The sequence below is a fragment of the Colobus angolensis genome, unplaced genomic scaffold, assembly GCF_000951035.1.
Source record: "Colobus angolensis palliatus isolate OR3802 unplaced genomic scaffold, Cang.pa_1.0 Scaffold80, whole genome shotgun sequence".
NCBI lineage: Eukaryota > Metazoa > Chordata > Mammalia > Primates > Cercopithecidae > Colobus > Colobus angolensis.
The window spans coordinates 822,473-848,870 of record NW_012121821.1 but is presented as its reverse complement, the minus strand read 5'-3'; the positions used below and the strand labels follow the sequence as shown (position 1 = coordinate 848,870).

Below are 26,398 nucleotides of genomic sequence, written 5' to 3'. Positions count from 1 at the left end.
AGGCGCCCGCCACCTCGCCCGGCTAGTTTTTTGTATTTTTTTTAGTAGAGACGGGGTTTCACCATGTTAGCCAGGATGGTCTCGATCTGCTGACCTCGTGATCCGCCCGTCTCGGCCTCCCAAAGTGCTGGGATTATAGGCTTGAGCCACCGCGCCCGGCCGTAGATCCCCTTAAACACACAACCCATTTATACCAAAGAAGTCAGAGGGGTTAAAGATTTACAGCTGTCAAGGCAAAAATGCAAATGGTATGTAATCTATCCCCTTCTTCAACTGAATCTAACTGACTGGATTTGGAGGACAAAGATTTAGACAATTATGTGGACTATCCAACTGTGGAAACACAAATGTGTGTGCCCACCAAACAAGTGGTTCTGTCTGTGTAGATACATGCACTTCACAATTTTAACTGTGATCACACTTACCTTGCAAATCCAACAGCATGGTTGAGACAGTCTGCTAGAGAGGCTTGCCTTTCTTCATCTTGTGCCAGCATCAACTTTTCTAACAGAATTTTAAACTTCTCCATTAGTGGAGTCAACAGATTCCTCATTAAGGCTTGTTTCCTTTCTGCCGGGTATTCACTATTAACAATCAGCACTCCAGCTGTCTCATAAATAAAAAGTTGATCATCGCTGCTCAGTAAGGACTGGTGGCCATTCTCCTAGAATGAAATTTAGTCTTACTAAAAGTTTTTATTTTTTGAGTTCCTCTCATTTAATGAGAAAACGTGCATTAGGAACAGGAAATGTAATCTATCACACTAACTCATGTATCAAATACTTATAAAGACAAATTTTCTCCCAGGACCACAGAATGAAAAGAAAACTAAAGTGGAGGTCAACAGATCATGGTTCTAATTCCAGCCCTGACAAGACTCTACAAATGATCATGTAAGATAATTATTAAAGTTAGCTTTCTAACTTGTTTTCTTTTGTAAAGATCTTATTTATAAGATTGTTATGAGGCTAGGCTGCATGTGGTGGGTCATGCCTGTAATCCTAGCACTTTGAGAGGCCGAGGCAGGCAGATCACTTGAGGTCAGGAGTTCATGACCAGCCTGGCCAACATGGTGAAACACCGTCCCTACTAAAAATACAAAAACTTAGCTGGGTGTGGTGGCACACCTGTAGTCCCAGCTACTTGGGAGGCTGAGGCAGGAGAATCGCTTGAATCTGAGAGGTGGAGGCTATAATGAGCCAAGACCATGCCACTGCACTCCAGCCTGGGCGACAGCCAAGACTCTGTCTCAAAAAAAAAAAAAAAAAAAGTTCTAGAGGGCTACCTACACTTCTTTTAAATAATTAAGTAATAAATACATAGTAAAGCATTATTTTGCATGTGTCTGTGAGGGTGTTTCCAGAAAAGATTAGTTGGTCCAAGTAGACCAGGTGGGGAAGACCTGCCCTCAGTGTTGACGGGCACCATCCAATTGACCAGGGGCGCTGAGAGAACAAATACATAAGGCGAATTGGTCTCTCTCTGAAAGCTGGACAGACTTTTCTTCTGCTGCCTTCAACATCAGAGATTTGACTCCGCAAAAGTGCATTACACACAGCATTAACTGTGTGTGTAAACACTGTGCATGTACACAAGAAAGGTCCTTTCTGTACATCTGTATCTGTGAAACATAAAATTTCTTGTGATCTCAGTTCTTTGGGTGACTGCATATGTTGTAGTGACCCACTGCCATTTTTTGTCAATTTCCTCAAGACTTAGGTTGTCTGTCATGGTTATTTCAGATAAGCGCAGTTATAAAACTGAGTGGCAGACAATTACTAACCATAGTGATATGCCCTTACACATTTTGCTTTCTGATCTATTTCTTTATGAATACAGTTTGTCTGCTCCTGTTTTACCCATGTAACTGTCATTTTTATAACTGAGTGCTTATACTTGCAAAAGTGTATGTTATTACTGCCTATTTTATTGTGTAAAGTAGACTATGAAGTGCTGTCATGTTTTTACATGTTTCTCAAATACATTCCCTTTTAAAAATGTAAAGCAATGTCTTTCAAATAATTTTTTTAAATTACTTTTTCCAGGATTATATTTTTAAGATTTTGATCTTTCGGAATTGTGGTTTTTAGGATTTCAGGATTTTAACGCTTGGGATTATGGCCCAATCCCAACGCCAAAATATTCAGATTGACTAGCACTTAATTTTTTTTTTACCCTAAGCCTGAAATGACACGGAAAACCTTTGATCTAGCAGTAGCAGCTGCTAAGAATGGCTTAAAATACAATTATAGGACTAAACAAAATAATTTAGAAGTTGAATTTTTTTCTCAATTTTTATTTTCTTTTCATTTAAAAAATTTTTAATATACTTTTCATTTTAACGGCAAGCTCATCTTTAATTAATTTTTTCTTCTTCATAAAATGCTTCAACATTTTAACAATATACCTACCCCATGCTGCCAAATTGATCTGTCAACTCTTGATTCCTATGTTTTATTTACTATGTCAACAGAATTTTGGTAAATAGAACTAATCTTTGCACATACACCTCCCTCCACCACCTGTTTTTTTTTAAATGCCCACAAAGGTAAACCTAATGGCATGTGTGGCTTAAATGATTTTTGGGTAAAATATCTTAAAGAGACAGATACTTACAGGTGGAGAAAGCTCTAATAAATCTTGTATTCTATTCAAAATATCCTCAATGAAAGGATTCATTTGCTTACTGAAAAACAGCAAAAAGGAAAATCACAATTAATAACAGTGCTCAAAACAGTGCTAAAATACCAAATTCCCCCTTTAAGACAGAACTAAAAAAAAGTTCAGTTGTAGGCTAGTCACTTCTGATTAAGATTAGCTATGGTTGATTTTTAAAAATTACCTTTATCTGCTCTGTAGTGATAAGACTGTCAAAATGACTTACAATCTTATAAGCCTAATAAGGAGTAGTTTTCATTCCCCAAAAATGGTACTAGTAAAGAATAATACAGGCCAGGTGCAGTGGCTCATTTCTGTAATCCCAACACTTTGGGAGGCCGAGGTGGGAATCCTGAGCTGAAGAATTTGAGACCAGCTTGGACAATGCGGTGAGACCGATTCTACAAAAAATACAAAACTTAGCCGGTCACTGTCACATGCCTGTAGTCCCAGGTGCTCGGGGGGCTGAGGTGGGAAGATCACCTGAGCCTGAGGAGGCTGAGGTTGCAGTGAACTGGGATCAAGTCATTACACTCCAGCTTAGGCGATAGTGTGAGACCCTGTCTCAAAAAAATAACAACAACAACAAAAAATAATAAAAACTTTTAGTATTGAACTAAGTACTTGCCTGATGAACAGGAAAGGAAGTGGCAACATAAAATGGGGGCTGGATGCAGTGGCTCATGCCTATAATCCCAGCACTTTGGGAGGCTGAAGAGGGTGGATCATCTCAGGTCAGGAGTTCAAGACCAGCCTGACCAACATGGTGAAGCCCCATCTCTACTAAAAATGCAAAAAATGAGCCGGGTGTGGTGATGGGCACCTGTAGTCCTGGCTACTCGGTAGGCTGAGGTGGAAAATCGCTTCAACCCAGGAGGCAGAGGTTGCAGTGAGTCAAGATCACGCCATTGTACTCCAGCCTGGGCAACAAGAGTGAAATTCCATCTCAAAAAAAAAAAAAAAATAGAGGGGGACATCTACCTGACAAAGCATGACTTGACTTGAACAGGAAGAACCAAATCTACCATAGGCACTTGGAAAATAATTTATGTCTACTTTTTTTTCATTTCCATCTTCATTTTATTTTATTTTTTTGAGACAGAGTTTCACTCTTGAAGTTCAGGCTGGAGTGCAATGGTATGATCTCTGCTCACTGCAAACTCTGCCTACTGGGTTCAAGTGATTCTCTTGTCTTTCCTCCCGAAGCTGCCTCAGCCTTCCATTAGCTGGGACTACAGGCACCCACTACCACGCCCGGCTAATTTTCTGTATTTTTAGTAGAAACCGGGTTTCATCATGTTGGCCAGGCTAGTCTCAAACTCCTGATCTCAGGTGATCCACCCACCTCAGCCTCCCAAAGTGCTGGGATTACAAGAGTAGGCCACTGCGCCAGCCCTCCATCTTCATTTTAAATTCAGGGGGTTTGTTACATGGGCATATCATGGGATGCTGAGGTTTGTGCTTCTATTGATCCAATCCCATCACCCAGATATTGAACACAGTGCCCAACAGGAAGTTTTTCAGCACTTGCCCCACTCCCTCCCTCATTCTGGAGTCCCAAGTGTCTTTTGCTCCCAGCTTTGTCTGTGTGTACCCAAGATTTAGCTCCCACTTATAAGTGAGAACATGTGGCATTTTTTTGTTCCTGCATTAATTTGCTTAGATTGAAGACCTCCAGCTACATCCATGTTGCTGCAAAGGACATGATTTTGTTCTTTGTTATGGCTGTTTAGTATTTCATGGGGTATGTGTGCTATATTTTTTCTTTCTTTTTTTTTGAGACTGAGTCTCACCCTGTCACCCACGCTGGAGTGCAATGGCACGATCTTGGCTCATTGCAACCTCCATCACCCAGGTTCAAGCGATTCTCCTGCCTCAGCCCCCTGAGTAGCTGGGATTACAGGCAGCCACCACCATGCCTGGCTAATTTTTTGTATCTTTAGTAGAGATGGGGTTTCACCACATTGGCCAGGCTGGTCTTGAACTCCTGACCTCGTGATCAGCCTCCCAGAGTGTTGGGATTATAGGCGTGAGTCACCACACCCGGCCTACATTTTCTTTATCTAATCCACCACTGATGGGCACCTAGGTTGATTCCATGTCTTTACTATTGTTTTACATCTATTCAGTAACTTAAAAAATAACATGTTAGCTGCAATTTTATACTTACTTGAGAGATTTGACAAATCTAGAAAACAGGTAAGCCGTCCTGCTCCGAACTTTTGCACTGGAATGCCGCAGACCTCTATGATCTAAGAAAGCCATCTAAAGAAGGAGACACTTTTACTATTTCTGCACTTTTTCAGGGGTTTTGTTGCTATTGTCATGCTACATTTTTGTTCACACCAAATTTTACATCTTAGCTCCTAAAAGGCAGGAACCAGGAATACACAAGTAATTCTAAACTACACACAAACAGTCCCTTGAGAACTTGTTTTAGTTAATTGACTAATTGGGCACAAACTATCCATTTAAAAGAAATGGAGGAGGGGTTACTTTCAGTGTGTGCCAAGCATTTCTGAGAGGTTCTGATTCTGAGAAAAGTTATAGACAGAAAAATACAATGCTATCAAGTCATTAGCTGAAATCCATGTAAAGTAACAAAAATCCAGAGTACTTACTAGTACACATGGAATGTGCTGAGGTTCAACTGTGAAAAACTTTTCATATCTAACAACAGTTTCGAAGAACTCCAACGTCACAGATGTATGCTGATAGGAACTGACTCCTGATGTTACCAGCTAGAGCAGGAAAAAGTTAAGAAACCTCTTCTTATTTATTGCAACATCAAAATGCCCCAGTATTAACATATACTAAGTTCTAACAAGGAACTCCCATTAGCTTATACTGAAAACAGAAATTTATGGTCAAAATTATCTTCAGTATACTTACAGTTCGCATCATATCCTGCAAAGCACTAGCTTTTGAAACATCACCTGAGAAGTGAGCACCATGAGATACTGGAAGAGCTTCTGCCAACATATACAGCAATCTTATTGCTACTTCAACTTCCATAAACCGTGTAGTCTGCCAGTTCCTACCAAGGTATAATATGTCAGTGAGATTTAAAGATAAATTTTTCATACAGTGAATTATGCACAGGGTAAGACACCAACGAAAGTCTTTTTAATTATTAAAAAGTCATAGCAATTGTTAACTTTCCCAGACAATACAATATATATCACAAAGGTAGAAAGGATCAAGAGAAATCAAGAAGACACTTCATTTTTTACAGAGATACACATAAGATCTCAATAAGTAACATAGATTAGTAAGTCATATGAATCATTTCTTTTGACCCATATCAAAGAGCAAAAGAAAGAAGTAGGCTTGTTACAAAAGGACAAACTTACTGCAGTGTAGAACTAAAAACTCTGCGAACAGAGGCCAGCAGTAACTCTGGGGAAACTTGAGCAAGCCTGTCCAACAGTAACTTCAGTTGTTTTCTATATTCTACAAACATGGCTTCATCTTCACCCTATGATACACGTTAAAATCCTCATTTAAAAAACTTAGGGTTGGTGGGTGCAGCAAACCCCATGGCACATGTATACCAATGTAACAAACCTGCACATTCTGCACACGTACCCCAAAACTTAAAGTATAATAATAAAAATAAATAAAAAACTTACAAGACCTTAAAATTCATGTAAATATCCAGTTCTGTATTTTTCTGCATTTACACATTTCGTACTTTTATTTTTTGTCACTATTTATATGGAAAAACTTACTATGCTTAATAACTTCTCCCCTTTAGCTCACAAATAAGTACTTCTGCACACAGCCATAGGCCTCAAAAGCCTAGAGCCAGAAATAGTCTAAGAAGGTTAAAGACAATAGTCTAGCACTAGAATGGGCTTTGAAATCTTTGCACCTTATTTATTCTTTTAAGTCAATATCCACTGTAAAAAGTGGTAATACTGTGGTATAACTGGAGATATTAAATGTTAGGAGGCTGGCACATCCCAAGTGCACAGTGTGTTGGTCATCACCACCATTATCCTTTTACAACTCTAAGTTTTTCAATGCCTGAAGTGGGGGAATAAAACATTTTAGAACAAAGCTTGGCAGCGAATACCATGACTGAATACCTAGAAAGCACCAATGGCCCTTGTCTGATGGGAAGCTGACCCACTCACAATCTTGAAAAAGACTTTTAACTGGAACAAGTCTAGAGTGCCTCATTTCCACTCTACCAATACAGTCTTGTGACTGGAGTTCCTCATTCTTACAAAATATAAAATGAAATATGATCACCAATAATATTATCAGTATTTGATTATGTTCAGTGCTACAGAGTATTTGTAAAAGGGCTGTTAATGGGACAGGTGTAGTGGCTCACACCTGTAATCCCAACACTTTGGGAGGCCGAGGCAGGCAGATTACTTGAGGCCAGGAGTTTGAGGCCAACTTGGCCAACATGGTGAAACTCCATCTCTACTAAAAATACAAGAATTAGCCAGGCATGGTCGCACGTGCCTGTAATCCCAGCTACTCAGGTGGCTGAGGCACAAGAATCACTTGAACCCAGGAGGCAAAGGTTGCAGTGAGCCAAGATGGCACCACTGCACTCCAGCCTGGGTGACAGAGACTCTGTCTCAAAGAAAAAAAAGGGGGAGGTGGTTGTTCATGGATAAAATATCAAAAATGAAGGATTAAGAGGCTTCTATTAATTTCACCCAAGGTTGGTGTCAATATAAACAGACTAATTTTTCAAGAACTTCAAGTTTTAAAGGGCCCCGAAACAATAAAAACTTGAAATATTAATTTGATATAAGTAAATAATAAAATTAAAACTCCTTTCTCCTCAACAAAAAAAACTCTTACCTCATTTTCAAAGTTATATTCTTCATCGTAAGTCAATTTTTTCATAACGGCCAACATGATTGCCTAAGAATAAAATTGAGAATAAAAGAGTTTTTGTCAGTCCCCTTCTAATTTGATATAATTTGAAATTAAGCTATATTTCAAGGCAAATTACAGACTAAGAATCTACCACTAGTTTAAAAGAAGCATAAAGTCAATTACCTCTACATTAGCTTTTTGCTGATCCGAGAGCACTGTAAGCTGTTAAAAAGTAAGCAATAACTTATTAGGTTTTCTAAAGTTGTACCTGCATATCAGAACATTTTTCTAACCAATTAAGACCTTTCTTTTTTTTTTTTTTTTTTGAGACAAGGTCTTGCTCTGTTGCCCAGGCTGGAGTGCAGTGGCACAGTCATGACTCACTGCAACCTCCAACTCCCTGGCTCAAGAGATCCTCCCACCTCACCCTCCCACAGGAGGGTGGGACCACAGGCGCTTGCCACCATGCTTGGCTGGTTTTCTTTTTATTATTTATAGAGATGGAGTCTCCCTATGTTGTCCAGGCTGGTCTCAAATTCCTGACCTCAAACAATCCTCCTGCCTCAGCCTTACCAAGTGCTGGGATTACAGGTGACAGCCATTATGCCCGGCCTCTAATCAATTAAGATATTTGAAAACATGCACCAAACTTTTTTGGAGGGCAGTTTAGCAGCAGCTGCCTATATTTAAAATGTACCTAACCTAAGATCAAGTAATGCCACTTCTAGTAAGTAACTTGACATGTAGACAAAGACACCTACAACATATTCTGCAAAAAAGGTTTTTAAACAAAGCAAAACAAGCCTACAGAACCATTAGGAGTTGTACAATGGGATTACCAGTAGTGATCATACCTTTCCACACTGCTGCATAAAATTTCTTAAAGTATACATAAAGATACATGTTATGTTTACTACAACAAAACAGAAACTAAACGCATTTGGGAAGGTATTTTAAGCTTGACTTGATTCAATTAATTCAATATAAATATACAGAAACGGCTCTTTCCATTTCTGGAATGGAACATCCAATGTCATGCTGATAAGTCACTAATTCTTTTAATTGCTAAATGCTATAATATGGAGACTAACACCACCTACAAGTTCTTTCTGGAAGTGGGGGACACTTTAATCATAAAAAATTGTTGCTGGGCTTGGTGGTTCACACCTGTAATCACAGCACTTTGGGAGGCTGAGGTAGGCGGATCACCTGAGGTAGGGAGTTTGAGACCAGCCTGACCAACATGGAGAAACCCTGTCTCTACCAAAAGTACAAAATTAGCTAGGCGTGGTGGTGCATGCCTATAATCCCAGGTACTCGGGAGGTTGAGGCAGGAAAATCGCTTGAACCTGGGAGGTGGAGGTTGTGGTGAGCTGAGATCGCGCCATTGCACTCCAGCCTGGGCAACAACAGCAAAACTCTGTCTCAAAAATAAATAAATAAATAAATAGTTCATGAGAAATGAATGATGTACATATAAATTAAAATAACAGACCATGCTTATGAAAATTTCAACAGTATTCACAAAGACAGGTTCAAAATAAAAAAATAACCTAAACTTATAACTACCTCTGAAGCTGGTTAGTCTACTGAATTTAGAACCTGAAACTATTTCCTGGCCAATTTTTTTTTTTTTTAAGATGGAAATACATTAGTATTTAACAGTAAGTATCTTTTAGGTAGTAGAATTATGGGTATTTTCTCATTTTTAATTTTTCCATATTTTCCACTTCTCCATGGCTCCTTTGTATTATTATGTACTGAGCAAAAAGAATAAAACAAAAACTTACCTGTTTCAAAATATGAAGATAATCATAACAAAATCCAATAATATTAGAAGAAATATCGTCATCCTCATGAATTAGTAGCTGCAACATCAGTGCCACTTTTGTTTCAATAGCTTGTAGTGCCTCTTGAGCATTCTTAATATCCCCATTCTTAATTAATTTACTCCAACTAACTATTAATGACTGTCCCATTCCGTTTACCAGCTTAGAAAATCTGGCCAGGAAGTCAACATCTTCTTCCTATAAGCAATCAAGACACATTTCTGTTTAAAACTGCATGCCCAAGCTAAGAGGAAAAACTGAACTTTAGTATGAATCAAGTGCTAATTACAGGATTCAATTTTAAAGTGACATTATATATTTAACAATTCCAGGCTGGGCATGGTGGCTTATGCCTGTAATCCCAGTACTCTGGAAGGCCAAGGTGGGTGGATCACCTGAGGTCAAGAGTTCGAGACAAGCCTGGCCAACATGGTGAAACCCCGTCTCTACCAAAAAAGTAAAAAATTGGCCGGGTGTAGTGGCGTGTGCCTGTAATCCCAGCTACTCGGGAGGGTGAGACAGGAGAATCACTTGAACCCGGGAGGTGGAGGTTGCAGTGAGCCAAGACTGCCACTGCACTCCAGCCTGGGCAACAGAGCGAGACTCCATCTCAAACAACAAAACAAAACAAAAAATCTCAGTTCCACTATGAACAAGTTGTGTCAGCATCTCCTGAGTTTGTGCGAAATGTGCAATTGCAGGCTTTCAAGTTTAAGAACTGGTATAACCTATTTTCTAAGGAGAATGCTACTGAGAACATTTTGGCTAGATGCAATGGTTTATATTATAATCTCAAGGAGAGTTTATAACATTTAGAAGGAAAAAAAAAGCTAACATTATATTTAACTTAGTACCTATCCCAGTTTGTTCTAACAACTTTACATACAAGTTTTTATATAAATTTACCAACCTGGTCAATGCTGAAAAACCCAGCAGACCGTAATACTTGACACAAAGATTCTACTAGTTTCATTTTATCAACAGGGTCCATTCCTTTATTTACAACTTCAAATAAACAGTCACATGCTTCTTCCCGTAGAACTTCTATTGACATATGACCTAGCAGCATATTTATAAACCTGGAATGGGAAAATAAAATTGTTGTAACATTTTCAAAGTCATGAGTTTTAGATACTGTATTTTACAAGTTTATGCTATAAAAATAATAGGCATACTTACCTATCATTGGCTATAAGGGATAAGTCTATCCAAGAGACATAAGCCCCAACTACTTCAAGGCACTGACATGTCACTTCAGAATTAGTATACTGATAATTTTGTAATATTTGGTACCATGATTCCACCAGATTTGGAATGCACTGTTCCCTCATGGTATCTTTTATGAGAGTATTCCTACGAGCCTCCTAAAATACAAAACGCCAAATGCACACATTACCTTATAAAATAATGTTTGATAGCTGAATATACTTGCACAGAGTAAACTTTCAGGCTTGTTAACACATTCCCTACCAGTATTTCCTATTTATCAGCTCTAAGCTCATATCCTGTGATACTTTGTATTTGCTCTTTCTGTTCTACTCCTCAGTGTCAATTTCTTAATAAATACAAACTATAAATAAGCATTGCTTAGAAATCTTAAGCATATTTTAAGGTATTTCTCAATACAGTAACAAAGTACTTATACTATGTGATGAAGAATACAGAAGCAGCAACATTGACAACTCCTAAGCAATGCTTCTTCCTTGCTCAGGGACTATACAGCAGTATTAAATAGAGACTACCTTTGTCAACAGATTCATAAAAGAAAATCAACTTGTGTATGTCGCTATGGTATTTGCCTAGTTAAAAAAAATTCAGGCTGGGCACAGTGGCTCATGCCTGTAATCCCAGCACTTTGGGAGGGCAAGGCGGGCGGATCGCCTGAGGTTAGGAGTTCGAGCCCAGCCTGGCGACACCCCAGCTCTACAAAAAATACAAAAATTAGCCAGGTGTGGTGGCATGTGCCTATAATCCCAGCTACTTGGGAGGCTGAGGTGGGAGAATCGCTTGAACCCGGGAGGCGGAGGTTGCAGTTAGCCAAGACTGCGCCACTGCACTCCAGCCTGGGCAACAGAGCAAGACTCCGTCTCAAAAAAATAAATTAACGTAATACTTTAATTTCAATATACCTCTGGAAAAAAAATAACCAAGTTTGAGTTCCTTCATAAAATACAATCCAAAACATTAGGTAAATTTATAATTATATAACTTAAGAAAGTTTACCTCAAGAAACCTTTCTGCTCCTTTTAGTATGTGCCCATTATCTCCTATAAAACTTAACATTAAATATAAAAAAATCCATGGTTACTTGCCTCTGATGTATGCACCACATCACGATCCACCAACTCTGAATCAATAGCCATGAGGATTCGCAGGTACAGATCTACTCCCCTTGGATTTAGGTCCACTACTGAGAGAATGTCAAAAAAAAACTTGGGCCACTTAGTGAGATACTCTGTAACAAAAAGCAAGGCGAAGACTTGGGCAGCTTTATTTCGTATAAAGGTCTTCTCTGGTTGGGGATTCAGCATCTGACAGAAAAACAGTCCATAAAATTAAATGTAAATTGAAAAGACCCAGAAACATGTTGTCTTATTAAAAGGCAAAGCTTCATCAAATGTCAACATGGCCCAGATAAACTATGCAACAAATATTCTTCAAAATTATTTTGATAATTATGATTATCAAAATTATCAAAAGTATTTAAGTGATTGGACAGATGAAGAACAATTAAATGAACCATTAGGTTATTCCTCATTCTTACACTTTGACAGAAAAGTTTCATGTGCAGAGTTTTAATAGTTCCTATCATTTCTTCTAAGAAAAAAAATTGTTTTTCTTCTATCTACTTGCTCTTTAAGGAAAATAAAAACTCTAGCTACACAACTGCTTTACATGTTAAGATTAGCTAAAATTAACTGAAAAGAACTCAACTGACCCTTTATAAAGGGCTCTTGTGGAGAGGCTGTCCAGGAGGGCTCACCTTTAAGAGCCAAACAGAAAGCAGAGTTTGTCAAGTAGTTAAAAACAACTACATTTTAAAACCAAAGTTTCCACAATGTGTCATGGAAGCTATGACCATTTCAGTCATTGATATAATATTAAATTATTGCTAAACTCCCACTTCCATGATCTTTAAAACCAGCACCTTTTAAAAAAGCTACAAAATCAAATGGAGGAACACTGATCAAAATCTTTGAGATAAAGTTCTAAACTCTTGCAAAAACAAGTTTAAATATCTAGTAATTTGAGGTACTGAATGAAATTATGATTTTACCTGAGCTTGCAGCCATGATATGAGCGTCTCCCTAATTAGTTGTTGTTGAACAGTGGTTAGTTCTGAGTATCTGTTCAAAATAGAGAAGAAAAAGAATAATGGCTGTATTTGGTATCTATAGTTGTGAAAAACAACAGTCTCAAATATTTAAAAGGAAAAATTTGTATCGCTCTCAATTATCTAAAGTTTCCTAACATAAACTGATAATGCCACTCATCACTGCTTTACAGATAAGGACGAGAGTGGCAGGTAGGATATCAATATCAATCTTTAATTTGTGATTCTATTCATGTTGAAATGAATGACAGCTACACAATTTTTCGAAAGAAAATATGTTTTGTGGTCTGTGATCTACAGAATAAACCAATAGGTGAACTAGGAATCCTCTCAGTACTGATTTGTTATTTGGATTAATTAGTAAGTCAGAGAATCTGAACACAAGTGCCCATGCAGTCACTTAACTCTAAGAGAGAGCTGTCGTGTAGAAAAACAGGCCTGGTGTTACCAGATATTCTGACTTTTCCAGAAAAGCTGGAAATCTAGATTTTTCTGTGAAATGTCTGGATTTTCTTTTTTTTTTTTTTTGAGACAAGCTGTTGCTGTGTTGCCCAGGCTGAAGTGCAGTGGCACTATCATGGCTCACTGGAGCCTCAACCTCTTGGCCTCAGCTTCCCCAGTAGCTGGGAATACAGAAGCAGGCAGCCACGCCTGGCTAATTTTTTTAAAAAATTTTTGTAGAGATGAGGTCTCACTATGTTGCCCAGGCTGGTCTCAAACTCCTGAAGTTCAAACGATCCTCTTGCCTTGGCCTCCCAAAGTGCTGAGATCATAGGCATGAGCCACTGCACCCAGCCTTGGATTTTTATATGTAACCAACAAACTCAGCACTTTTTTAATTTTTGAGACGGAGCCTTGCTGTCACCCAGTCTGGAGTGCAGTGGTGTGATCCTGGCTCACGGCAACCTCCGCCTCCCGGGTTCAAGCAATTCTCGTGCCTCAGTCTCTTGAGTAGCTGGGATTACAGGTGCATGCCACCACATCTGGCTAATTTTTGTATTTTTCGTAGAGATGGAATTTCACCATGTTGGCCAGGCTGGTTAGTCTCAAACTCCTGACCTCAAGTGATCCACCGGCCTCAGCCTCCCAAAGTGCCGGGATTACAGGTGACAGCCACCGTGCCTGGTCAACTCAGCACTTTTGAAACACTCTGGGATACATCAAAACATATCTATAACCTGGATATAACATATACACTGTCAATTTATAACCTGTATTATGGTTTCCTTAAGGAAGAAAAACATTAAATTAAAAAAATGACCTCTCCCTGCAAATCTCCGAGTCAAAACAGTGAGAAAAGCCTTACTTGTATTTAACTTGATGTTCCAGTACTTGAAAGCAGAAAAATTTCACATGATCATCACTGAAAAGGAAAAAAAGAAAATGAGATAAGCAGAATATGAACTGAGGAAAAGAAATCGAAGACAAAATAGTAATGAGTAACACAGCAGATAAGTTTCTCAAACTAGACCTTTGGCTTGTTTCATACTTACTGGCCTCATTTTATGACGTTAAAATCCATTTACTTAAAAAGCTATGAGAACTTTAAATGTTACACAATATTTAAAATTTCCGTTAACTCTGACAAGCAAAAAATTACCAAAATATTAAGATGTACCTTGATTGAATACAGTGCTTTGTAAACAGCAAACCATCCCCCTAAATTCCAGATATTAAGATTCCTGGAACAACCCCTTCATTTTACAATAACAGCTTAGGTGTAAAATGACAAATGGTAGAACAGCCAGAGTCTGAGTGAAAGTAGAGATGGTCATCCAAGTCCTGCTTAAAATTAAACCCCAGTAGTTCTATTGTAGCCAAATCCAAAACAAGCAGGGCCACATGGACTGTCAGTCCAGCTTCAAAGTTTCATATAGTAAACTAAATTACAAATATGGTACCCTTGCTTATAAGATGGGGGTAAAAGTTAACACACTAATTACCCACTTCCAATTGTCTTTCTAGGGGAGTGACAGAGTTGCAGTAAGCCAGCTATAAACACTGACAAAGATCCTTTAGAGACCAACAATCTGCCAATATGAAGTGAGTATAAAGGAGTTCCTATTTCTGTAAAAAGTTAGTTGAGTGCTTTAGAAAGATTTCATAGAAAGCCACACTGCAGAAGGAAAACATTTGTGTATATTTGACATGGCCTACATAACCAGAAAATTCGAGAGGCGGGGACAAATATCTTAAAAATCTATGGATCATCAATCATTGTACAGAGACCCATGCTTGAAATTGTAGAGGATGGGTTATAGGTGTGACCAACCTACAAATAAAGTAAATGCTAGTCAGTATACAAAGATAAAGACTGTGGTCCAATATCAAAAGATTGGTCACTGAATGATTATGTACCTTAAGTTAAAATTAAAAAGTAAGATATAGGCCAGGCGCGGTGGCTCACGCCTGTAATCCCAGCACTTTGGGAGGCCAAGACGGGCAGATCACGAGGTCAGGAGATCGAGACCATCCTGGCTAACACAGTGAAACCCCGTCTCTACTAAAAAAAAAATACAAAAAAATTAGCCGGGCATGGTAGTGGGCACCTGTAGTCCCAGCTACTCAGGAGGCTGAGGCAGGAGAATGGCGTGAACCCAGGAGGCGGAGCTTGCAGTGAGCCTAGATCGCGCCACTGCACTGCAGCCTGGGCAACAGAGCGAGACTCCATCTCAAGAAAAAAAATAATAATAATAAAAATAAGATATATGTCATTTACAATAACTTTCTTTACCAATGTTTTAGAAAAGCAGTTATCACTCTCAATCATAAGATAAGGAAGTTTTTTCTGCACTTTATTCCAGCTGGGATCTGGTGACAGGTACACAATATATGGCAAAGGATGGTTTTACTGGAAAGTTAATTCTGAAATGGCCAAACTGTTTACTGCTTTTCTCATTTCTGAAATGGCCAAAAGTTTACTGCTTTTCTCATTTCTACATGAAATGACTATATGTTAATGACTTTGCAAAAAAAAAAAGTCATAAAATGTTTTTATGAAAACACTTTCCAAATACAGGTAAATTTAACAGTCCTGTCATGCCCATAGAAATTTAAATTGTCATGCAAATTTTGTTTTAATTACCTATATGTCCTCTGGGCTAGAGCTTCTGCACACACCTGCCAGGCATCTGGGGAAATCTTTAACTGCTCAAAATAGGCCAGGGCCTATAAGATTGCAAAACAAAAAAATGCATTTAGAATAAACAATCTCAATGCCCTGCTAATACTAAACAAAATATTCTGAGAGTTGCAAACCTGTAACAATAGAAAACTTAATAGAAAAACAGCTAAAACATTAAATACAGGCTTCCGAACATATGCAACTTAGGGGTCATTCCTAAAAATAGGTTAAATAAATATAAATTCCATCAGTCAGATAATCAAACCTGTTTTTTTACAGCAGCAACAACACAAAAATGCCCCACAGACTTCACTGGGTTATTATGAAGAATGAGAGCAAGTGCTTTGTCAACTGCCATACTATTGAGAAATTGCAGAGGATGAGTTAAGGGTGTGATCATTTTATAATATGCAATTATAAAATGGCATATAAAGGGCACTTTTCCTATTTAATAGCACATCTGCTATTAAAGCGGTGATTGTAAAAGATAAAACATACTGTGTACCTTATCTGATCTACTGTTACAGAAAAGGAGAGTATTTCAAGTCTTTAATTATACCATGTAAGTTTCCTAAAGAGATTAAAATTAGAGTACAAATGCATGATACGAATTTTGAAAAATATTAAGTAACTGAAAAGGTCAAAGCTTGAGGAAGTTTCTTATCTCTAAGTTTATGAATTCAGGGCCTTGTAATTGCAAGTAACAGTGCCAACAAGGAGTAAGAGTACTCCAGAATGGATGCAGCACAAAGTCCATATGCTCTCTACCAAACTGTTGGGAAAATGGGAGTTACTTCAGGCACTCTTCCCATCAGCATGTTGCACCAGATGCAGGTTTCACACATGGCAATGGACAAATAGTAGTGAACATCTTGTGAAAAGTATCTCCAACAGACAAGAAAATTGCACATCAACTGGAAACACTGCTACATGATTTGACACCAATTATGTACTGATACAAAACCTGACATGAGGTAAAAGAAACATAAGCCTTAGAGAAACCTAATTTCAATTGGTAAATATTTTTAAAACGGTGGTGTCTCCCACTAGTTATGAAATCAGTTTATGGGTCCTGAACAATTTTTAAAAATGAAATAGAGAATGTTAGATATTCTGTACTGTACCCTAGCAAGAATATTACTTTCTATAACTTGTTTTAGTTATTTATGTGTATATGTACATATAAATATATACACACATACTGGGTCATCAAGATGTAAAGTTATTTTTTTCTTTGGGTTACAGATCAAAGCCACTGTACTTATACTTAGGTGAATTTCCTATACTATGTAACTGTATGAATGAGGGAATGGGTTTTCATACATGGTCTCAATGGCTGCTCCCACTGACAGAAGACCAGGTAAATGAAGGTGATTAGGTGAAGATCACCAAATATAATATTAAATATGTGGTATAACAAAAAAATACATTTGGGCTTTGCAGCCAGTTGCTGGCTCAGAGCTCTTAAAACTCTTGGGATTTCCCAAGCAACAGGACTGTCTTTTGTAATTTATAATGAGTCCCTTTGGGCCAGGCACAGCAGTTCACACCTATAATCCCAACACTCTGGGAGGCCAAAGTGGGAGGATCACTTGAGGCCAGCAGTTCAAGACCAGCCTGGGCAACACACTGGGACCCTGTCTCTACAAAAAATTTAAAAATTAGCCAGGAGTGGTGACGTGCACCTACAGTCCCAACTACTTGGGAGGCTAAGGTGGAAGGATCGCTAGAGACTTCGAGGTCAACAGAGCTTATGTTAATGAGGTAACTTGGTGTGGGAAACCTAGACAGCCTGAGGAGAGGGCTGGTTACCAGAAAGATCAATTGATTAGAGTGTTGGAAATTTAAGCCCTAACTACCAATCTCTGGGAAGGGGAGAGGGGACTGAAGATTCAACTCTATAAAAACTCTTGAACTTCCAGGTTGGCAAACACATCGAGATGCTGAGAGGTTGGTGTTCCTAGAGAGGACACAAAAGCTCTGTGCCCCTTCCCCTATACTTTGCCCTATGCATCACTTCCATGTGGCTGCTCATGAGGTGTATCCTTCATAATAAATCAGTACAAGTCAGTCAATTGTTTTTCTAAGTTCTGTGGGCTACTCCATCATCAGAAATATGAGAGGTTCTGGACTCGCCTGGTGTCTTAAGTGGGGGCGGTTTGTAAGACTGAGCCCATAACTTGTGGGATGTGATGCTAATCCTGCTAGTGTCAGAGTTGAATTGATTTGTAGGACAACCAGTTGGTGTCCACAGAATCAGAGAGTTGGTTGTTGGTACTGGAAAACAGCCCAGAGTAAATAATGTCTCTCTTTAGAAGTTAAGACTATAAGAGCACAGGCAGCTATAAAAGATATTACTAGCTTAGTTGTTTCTAACAGGAGTCCATGAAACACAGGGTTTCCTTTAGGAATATCTCAGAGGCCAGGGGACAAGGTAGAAGTTAATCATGTATGTTGCACTACCACCTCATATTTCACTTACAAAAGAGGGGAGAGGTGGTTTCAGCTGCTAGCAATGTCATGACATACCATTTTCTTTAAATAATAATAGGTTTTAAGCCAAAGACGAGTGTTTTATTTTTTAAAAAGTGGGAGGCTGGGCACGGTGGGTCACGCCTGTAATCCCAGCACTTTGGGAGGCTGAGGCGGGGAGATCACGAGTTCAGGAGTTTGAGACCAGCCTGACCAACATGGTGAAACCCTGTCTCTACTAAAAATACAGAAATCAGCCAGGCGTGGTGGTGTGCGCTTCTAATCCTAGCTACTCTAATCCCAGCTGAGGCAGAAGAATCTCTTGAACCTGGGAGTTGGAGGTTGCTGTGAGCTGAGATGGCGCCATTCCACTCCAGGCTGGGCAACAGAGCGAAACTCTGTCTCAAAAAGAAAAGGGCAGTGGAAGGAGAGGAGAGATAACCTGGAAGTTTTTAGTTTTTAAACAAAGCCTCTGTATTCTGAATCTATGCATTACTAACAATTAAAAAAACAAAATTCTACGACACTGACAAACAAGTCCAAGCTTTCACCACCTAGTTCTACCCCATACCCTTTTTCTAATGGTTTATTGACTCTATGTGCAAGAGTCAGTTCAACTTTTATTGCCCATGTGAAAAACAGAGAATTACAGATAGACAAGTGAGCAACTGGGGTTGGCAGACAGTCATTCTTCTCACCACCAAACTGAATTAAGTTTCCACTACTCCCGAACTGCAACAAAAGGGCTGTCAAAATTCACTTTCCTTAAGATTTCTTCCCTTTCATCCTAATAAATTGTTATTCAGATTGGCTAAATGGATACCAAATTATGCCTGGACCTGGATGCTTAAAATGTGTCTGTGATAGAACCCATTTTTATTGACAAAAAGCAGAACTTCTGTATTAAAACCACTAATAATGCATTGGTTTTAATTTTCTGAAAAAGAAATCATGGTACATTTTAAAAAATTGGATGCTGGAACTTAAGAAATGAAAGATTTCAAGAGGCACATAAAAATAACAGTAAAGGCCATTTAATAACTAAACATACAGACAAAGGCTTTTAATTACAAGCATGCAATAGCAAGCTAGACTAAAGGTAAAGATCTATGATGCTTCAACTATGTTTGAAAGTAGGTAGCATAAAATCCTATGGCAAGAAAGATTTGTTTACACAGAGAAGACATGGATTTTAAATGTCTTCTGATGTCCTAACTTATTTGATAGTTTTCTTGTAATTAGCCGGATACTTAAATCTCAATTCCTATTATTTTCCTGTATCTGAAGGGCTACTTATTTAGTAGCAGAGACATGCACATGGTACTATATTAGAAACTAGTTGGGGTTTTTTTTTTACTGCTTTAAAAGATTTTTTTCTTAAAGTAAGAATAAAAAATGCTATAATATTTAGTGAGATTGTTAACCTCATTTAGCTCATTTATAGAAAGTATTCTTTGCTATGAAAAGTAAAAAGAAAATGCTTCTTTCCTTTCCACTTACCCTATACTTCAGAATGCCCACGTCTTTAAAAAAATTAATTATAGGCTTACTCTTTATATTCTTCTATCATTCAGCTATAGTCATGATTATAGTTGTAGGCTACATTAAACTGTTTACATTTATCCAACTATCCCAGCACTTTATAATGGATTCTTGTCCTATAATCATTTTACTTAAGACATAACCTATCATAACTACTTATTTATGTGTGCCTAGACCAAATAACAAGAATGTTAAATATCACTAATGTGGCCAGGCAGGGTGGCTCATGCCTATAATCCCAGCATTTTAGGAGGCTGAGGTGGGCAGATCGCTTGAGCTCAGGAGTTCGAGACCAGCCTGGGCAAGATGGTGAAACCCTATCTCTACAAAAAAAAATTAAAAAAAATAAAAAGAATCATTAAGGTAAGTGTTAAAACAGCTTGTATAGATCAAGCCAAGCAATGAGAAAATAAAATACACATGTCTGCTTCTATGGAAAGTCTCTCAAATGAATCCTCTGCATTACAACTTTTAAATAATTAGAAATAATGACTGATGTTGCATAAAGATCTGCCTTGAATCATATTAGATTTTAATACTTTTGTTTGGCCAGGTAAACAGAAAATAAATCACAACACTCACTGTTTCTATATTCAAAATATATTCAAATATCTCAAATTTTTTTGTTTCTGTTCATTTCTACCCAAAGTAGACCTTTGCCAGGTGCATTTTTATTCAAGTCCCCTAATCCCAATCTGTGGTGACACAGTTTAAAAAATGATTCAGCAGAGTAACTTACCCTTTGTCTAAAGTCTGAATCAGCATTTGGATTTAGCCCTAATAGAGCCTGTTCATCCATCCTTGCTGCTATACTTGGAGTTTTCTGGTTACAGTAGGCGTGCCCTCTGATCCCACAGAAGAATTTATAAACATCTGCCACAAAAAACAAAGTTGAAAGAAAACATTACTTGATAAACAAATAGATGCTTATCCCGAATAACGTAAATGGATAAAATCATGCAAAGAAGCTTAAATGTTTAAAGAACTTCTTTTGGAACTTACCTAAATTACAATTAAAAGTTAGAGCCTAATTCGCAGAAAAATGGGCTCTGCTAACTACTCCATTAATGTGTAATTTCTAAAAATCTTCAAGTATGCCATTAAGGTCCTCAAGCTTTCTTAGTCTTCAAGATCTTCTTAATAAGGTATAGAAAGTAATCATTTTCTACTTTAAATAGTAGATGCACCTAATTTATGCAGTGTTTTACTTATCTCTAGTACTTAAAAATGCAATTGTGCAAGTGCAGTTAAGTATAAAAATGATAAAACCTATTTTATTACAGTAATAATAATAATTTGTCTACTTACAGATACCAATATCACAAACCTTCTTTAAAACATTAGAATGGCTGACCTCAGAGTTCAATATCCTTTGGAGTGTTTACTAAATACTACAACAGAAGTCTAACGAAAGGAACAGGATAATGAAAAACCAGTCATTCAGCTTTTGAGCAATGGACTTAGTTTTGCATTTTATAGATCTCTGCTTTTGCCAGCCAATTCTAGAAATTTCAAAAAAAAATTTTCAATAGTAGATACAAAAACCCACAAACCAGCCAGGCACAGTGGCTCACACCTGTAATCCCAAACTTTGGGAGGCTGAGGTGGGCAGATCACTTAAGGTCAGGAGTTCAAGCTAGCCTGACCAACACGGTGAAACCCTGTCTCTACTAAAAAGACAAAAATCAGCCAGGTGTGGTGGCACACACCTGTAATTCCAGCTCCTTGAGTGTCTGAGGCACAAGAATCGTTTGAACCCAGGAGGCAGAGGTTGTAGTGAGCCAACCCTGCGCCACTGCACTCCAGCCTGGAGAGTAAGAGTGAGAGTCCATCTCAAAAAAAAAAAAAAAAAAGTCCACAAATGACTTAACACTGACTACTCTTATTTAAGATTTTTTTTTAATCTCTGAGAAGTAATCTACTTCTTCACAATACAGATTCTAACATTCTCAAATAATAAGCCGCAAAAGGCATCCTAGTTTTTGATAGAATGTATATTCATTTGAGCAAACATGGAAGAAACTCTAAACGATGTGAAAATGTTATTTATTTTCTCAAGACCTATAAGGTAGGGAGACCGAGTCTTACTACTTCCATTAAAGGCTGTGGGGGGCCAGGCATGGTGGCTCATGCCTGTAATCCCAGCACTTTGGGAGGCCGAGGCAGGTGGATCACTTGAGGTCAGGAGTTCAAGACCAGCCTGGCCAACATGGTAAAATCCCCTCTCTACTAAAAATACAAAAAAATTAGCGGAGCATGGTGGCACACACCTGTAATCCCAGTTACTTGGGAGGTTGAGGGAAGAGAATGGCTTGAACCCAGGAGGTGGAGGTCGCAGTGAGCTGAGATCATGCCACTGCACTCCAGCCTGGGCGACAGAGAGACTATCTCAAAGAAAACAAAAAAAGGCTGTGGGGTTTTTCGTTTCAATTATCATAACCAAAGATGCCAAAAGACTAATTGGGTTGGGGGTAGAGGAGAAAAGCCTTTTAAGGGAATAGCAAAGCCAGGCTCAGATCCAGGTTACAGGATACCTACAACATGCTTTTCTGTTTTCCTCTGAGCCTGCCTGAATCAAATAACTCAGGATATGGACTGAGAGCTTTGAAGACAGCTCAGCCCTTTCTCTTATGGTTCATATCATACTTGCAGACTTCAAGGCAGTGTAACTCCCTGCTGCCTTCAGATTATGATCCAAACACTTCTGAATGACTCCTCACTATTCTGCACCGCAGGTCAGCAAGGCCAGTGCTAGTGAACCACATGGCAGTTCTCCAATGGTATTCTACCTTTCATCTTTGCACACTGCTCTTTCTTCTTGTTAGTAGGTTAACCCCTGCTGTTCTTTGAAATTCAACATAGAAGCCATCTCTTTCAAGAACACTTATTTGACCCCTATTGTCCAACTCTCCCAAATTGGATTACATGCCCCATCCTAAGCACTGCTATGTTGTCACTGCCAGCTTACTAGTTTTCTCTCACTAATCTTTTTTTTTTTTTTTTTTTGAGACAGTCTCACTCTGTCACCCAGGGTGGAGTGTAGTGGCACAATCTCGGCTCACTGCAGCCTCTGGCTCCCAGGTTCAAGTGATTCTTCTGCCTCAGCCTCCCAAATAGCTGGGATTACAGGGGTGAGCCACCACACCTCACTAATTTTTGTAGTTTTTAGTAGAGATGGGGTTTCGCCATGTTGCCCAGGCTGCTCTCGAACCCCTAACCTCAGGTGATCTGCCTGCCTCGGCCTCCCAAAGTGCTGGGATTACAGGTGTGAGCTACTCAGCCATCTCTCATAATCTTAAAGGGCAAGGACTGTCTTCACTATCCATCACTATGTCCCTAGGACATAGTAGAGCATAGGTTTTGGATTTCAAAGACCTGGGTTTATATTCCCATCTTGTCATTTTTTTAATTGGGGCACTTGGAAAACTTACAAAACCTAAGAGAACCCTTTCTATGACATGGGAAAAAGACCATCTGCCTCATAAAGTTGTAAAGGCTTCAAAGAGATAAGGTATGCAGAGCATGGCTGGCACATAGTGAGCCCTCAATAGGTTGTTCATAATCAGAGGCAGGAACATGGGGGATGGAAACTACTTGGGGCGTTCTTATACTAGTAGATCAGCATTTTTAGAAGATAGAAAAACACAAAGAAAGGCACTGGTTCCCTTTGCTCCCCCTAAATGTTAAGAAAATCTGATGTCCATTCCCCTGAAAAATGCACACAGAGGGAAAAAACAATTTCGGAGTTTCTAAGAATCCCAGATTGAGAAGTCCAATAAAAGCTTCCTTGAATATGCTATGGGTTTTTAAAAAAAATGCTGGCCGGGCAGGGTGGCTCATACCTGTAATCCCAGCACTTAGGAAGGCCGAGCAGGGGAGGGATCACCTGAGGTGTACGGAGTTGGAGACCAGTCTGACCAACATGGAGAAACCCCGGCTCTACTGAAAATACAAAAATTAGCCTGGTGCGGTGGCACATGACTGTAAGCCCAGCTATTCGGGAGGCTGAGGCAGGAGAATCGCTTGAACCTGGTAGGCGGAGTTACAGTGAGCGGAGATCATGCCATTGCACTCCAGCCTGGGCGACAGAGTGAGACACCGTGTCAAAAAAAAAAAAAAAAAAAGCTTAAGCTCGGTCAGGTCACTCTGAAGCTATCGGGAGAAAAATCAAGCGGCCCCAAGGAAAACAGCCAATAAACCCAAGGAAACAAACTAGTTACAGTTGTCACTATAAAAAGAATCCCCCACAGAGAAGGCACTTGGACGATCAATATGCAGTGGAAGGCCGGGCACGGTGGTTCACGCCTGTAATCCCAGCACTTTTGGGAAGCCAAGGCGGGTGGATCACGAGGTCAGGAGATCGAGACCATCCTGGCTAACACGGCGAAACACCGTCTCCACGAAAAATACACAAAGTAGCCAGGTGTGGCAGCGTGTGCCTACAACAGAGCTACTCGGGAGGCTGAGGCAGTAGAATCACTTGAACCTGGAAGGCACAGGTTGCAGTGAGCCGAGATGGCATCACTGCACTGCAGCCTGGGTGACAGAACGAGACTCCGTCTCAAAAAAAAAAAACAAACCCAAAAACTTTGTTTCAATACGATAAACAATTATGCATTGTGCAAAGGTTCTGGGGGGAAGGCGAGTAACATACTTAAAATATTAAGCCTTAACTTTTCCTGGACAGCCATTAAGAATCAAACAATTTGGAAAAATTCCTCTATACCTACTGAAGACTGTTTCAAAGACTACGACTGAATCTTTCCAGCCTTTTAACACCACGCTAAGTTGGTTTAATAAAACTTAACTCTCCCCCAACCCCCGCCCGCCACAACTAATTAGCACTTTCAGAAAGTACTCGTTTTTCTGGTTACAGGAAAACCTCATGCTTCTCTAGTCCTGCAGGATAGTGAGGAAGATTTGAGAAGAAATGGAGCGCCCGTGCTGGCCAATTACTGCACAGAAATAACACTTTTCCTCCTTTTTGTCCAGGAGTGGGGAAAGAATCAAGTTTGAGGTGTCCACAGTTGATAAGGCTACAACGATGACTAACGGGCTTAGGAACCACAGGCGATGCCGACCCTCCTCGGCTAGCCTTGCTCCCATCCCTCCCCCGATCCCTCCCCTAAAGGAAGCCTCGTGGCAATTCGGGTGATGAAACATCAGGCAACGGGCGGCCACGCACTCGGGACGCGCTCCTCGGCGGCGGCCCCGGATCGTACCCACCCCCACCCGGTCCGCCCAGCCTGGAGGTGCACCGCCATGGAGGGTCCCAAGCCTGCACCCTCCCGGGCGTCGGGACACCCCCGGGCCGGTCGGCCCCGGTCAACTTCCTCGAAGCCTCACGCGGACCAAATCCAGCCCGGTCCCGCCGCCCCCGATCCCCGAGTCACCTTCCCTATCACTCCATCCCGCCTCCCAGCCTGCACTCCAGATGGTCAGCCAGCGGAGCGGAGCGGCGCGGCACGCAGAGAGCTCGAAGAGCGGCCCTCGTCCTTGTCGCCGTAGTCCTCCGCCACGGCCGCAGCGCCAACGCCAGAGACGCAGCTGGCCGGGACCGCGCGCCTCTAGTCGCTCCGCGTCCCCTGGCACCTTCTCTTGCGTGGCGCCGGGCAGGCAGGCAGGCAGGCAAGCAAGCAAGCAAGCGGGCGGGGTCGGCGCCCCAGGAAGGGAAAGAGCGCAAGAGCGGCTAACACCGCCGCGGTCGCCGCTGAGTCAGCGCGAAGCGCGCTCCCCGCGTCGGTGCCGCGCGGGCGGGCGCCGGCGCCAGCAGTCTCATGGAGAGTGCGGGCGGCCGCCCGCGGGCTGGGGCTGGAGGCCTACAACTCCCAGCATGCAGCGAGCGGGCGGCGCTTCCGGGCGGCGAGGTGCACACGCGCTCCCTGGCGCTCGCCGGAAGGCGTGGTCACCGGGGCTTGAGGTGCATGCCGGGATGAGGCGTCCGGCACAGGAGTCCCTACCCAGCGCCTGAATTCCCGGCTGTTCCTGTCTGGTGTCAGAGCTCAAGCGTCAGCTTCGCCCCGTGCGTTCCACACAGGCTTCTAGTAATTAAGAGTACGGATTCACGAATCAAGATGACGTGATTCTAACCACGTGTAACTCAGTTTAATTGCTTGTCTACGGCCCCAAGTGTCCCGAGTCCAGCAGTGTAAAGATTTACTGACGAGTGCTGACAGTTTTTCAAAATTTATGTATTTATTTATTTAGTTATTCATTGAGACGGATTGTCGCTCTGTCGCCCAGGTTGGGGTGCAATGGCGAGATCTTGGCTCACTGCAACCTCCGCTTCCGGGGTTCAAGCAGTTCTCCTGCATCAGCCTCCTGAGTAGCTGGGATGACAGGTGCACTCCACCACGTCCGGCTAATTTTTGTATTTTTCTTAGAGACGGGGTTTCACCATGTTGGTCACGCTGGTCTCGAACTCCTGACATCAAGTGATCGACTGCCTTGGCCTCCCAAAGTACTGGGATTATAGGCGTGAGCCACCGTGTCCGGCCCAAAATTTATCTTAAACAGACTAAAATTTTGTCCATCAAAAGAAGGAGAGCATTCTTAGGAAGTCCTACTCACGGGTTCTTTCGATGCCACTAAATG

At 40.4% G+C, this 26,398-nt stretch overlaps 1 protein-coding gene across 1 annotated transcript in view; it reads right to left on the bottom strand.

Moving 5' to 3' along the window:
* XPOT (exportin, tRNA) overlaps positions 1 to 25,634 on the bottom strand; it is a 45,677-nt gene extending 20,043 nt beyond the window's left edge. Inside the window, exons 1-17 of the mRNA XM_011929228.1 lie at positions 25,198 to 25,634; positions 20,544 to 20,677; positions 15,752 to 15,834; positions 13,973 to 14,029; positions 12,610 to 12,679; positions 11,645 to 11,863; positions 10,512 to 10,696; positions 10,243 to 10,411; positions 9,294 to 9,530; positions 7,687 to 7,725; positions 7,486 to 7,548; positions 6,012 to 6,136; positions 5,551 to 5,695; positions 5,280 to 5,399; positions 4,829 to 4,923; positions 2,617 to 2,686; positions 426 to 664 (exon numbers count right to left, since the gene is read on the bottom strand). Of these exons, the coding sequence (XP_011784618.1) occupies positions 426 to 664; positions 2,617 to 2,686; positions 4,829 to 4,923; positions 5,280 to 5,399; positions 5,551 to 5,695; positions 6,012 to 6,136; positions 7,486 to 7,548; positions 7,687 to 7,725; positions 9,294 to 9,530; positions 10,243 to 10,411; positions 10,512 to 10,696; positions 11,645 to 11,863; positions 12,610 to 12,679; positions 13,973 to 14,029; positions 15,752 to 15,834; positions 20,544 to 20,603 (1,976 nt within the window). The 5' untranslated portion in view covers positions 20,604 to 20,677; positions 25,198 to 25,634. The remainder of the gene's footprint in view (positions 1 to 425; positions 665 to 2,616; positions 2,687 to 4,828; positions 4,924 to 5,279; positions 5,400 to 5,550; positions 5,696 to 6,011; positions 6,137 to 7,485; positions 7,549 to 7,686; positions 7,726 to 9,293; positions 9,531 to 10,242; positions 10,412 to 10,511; positions 10,697 to 11,644; positions 11,864 to 12,609; positions 12,680 to 13,972; positions 14,030 to 15,751; positions 15,835 to 20,543; positions 20,678 to 25,197) is intronic.
* Between the last annotated feature and the right edge of the window lie 764 nt (positions 25,635 to 26,398).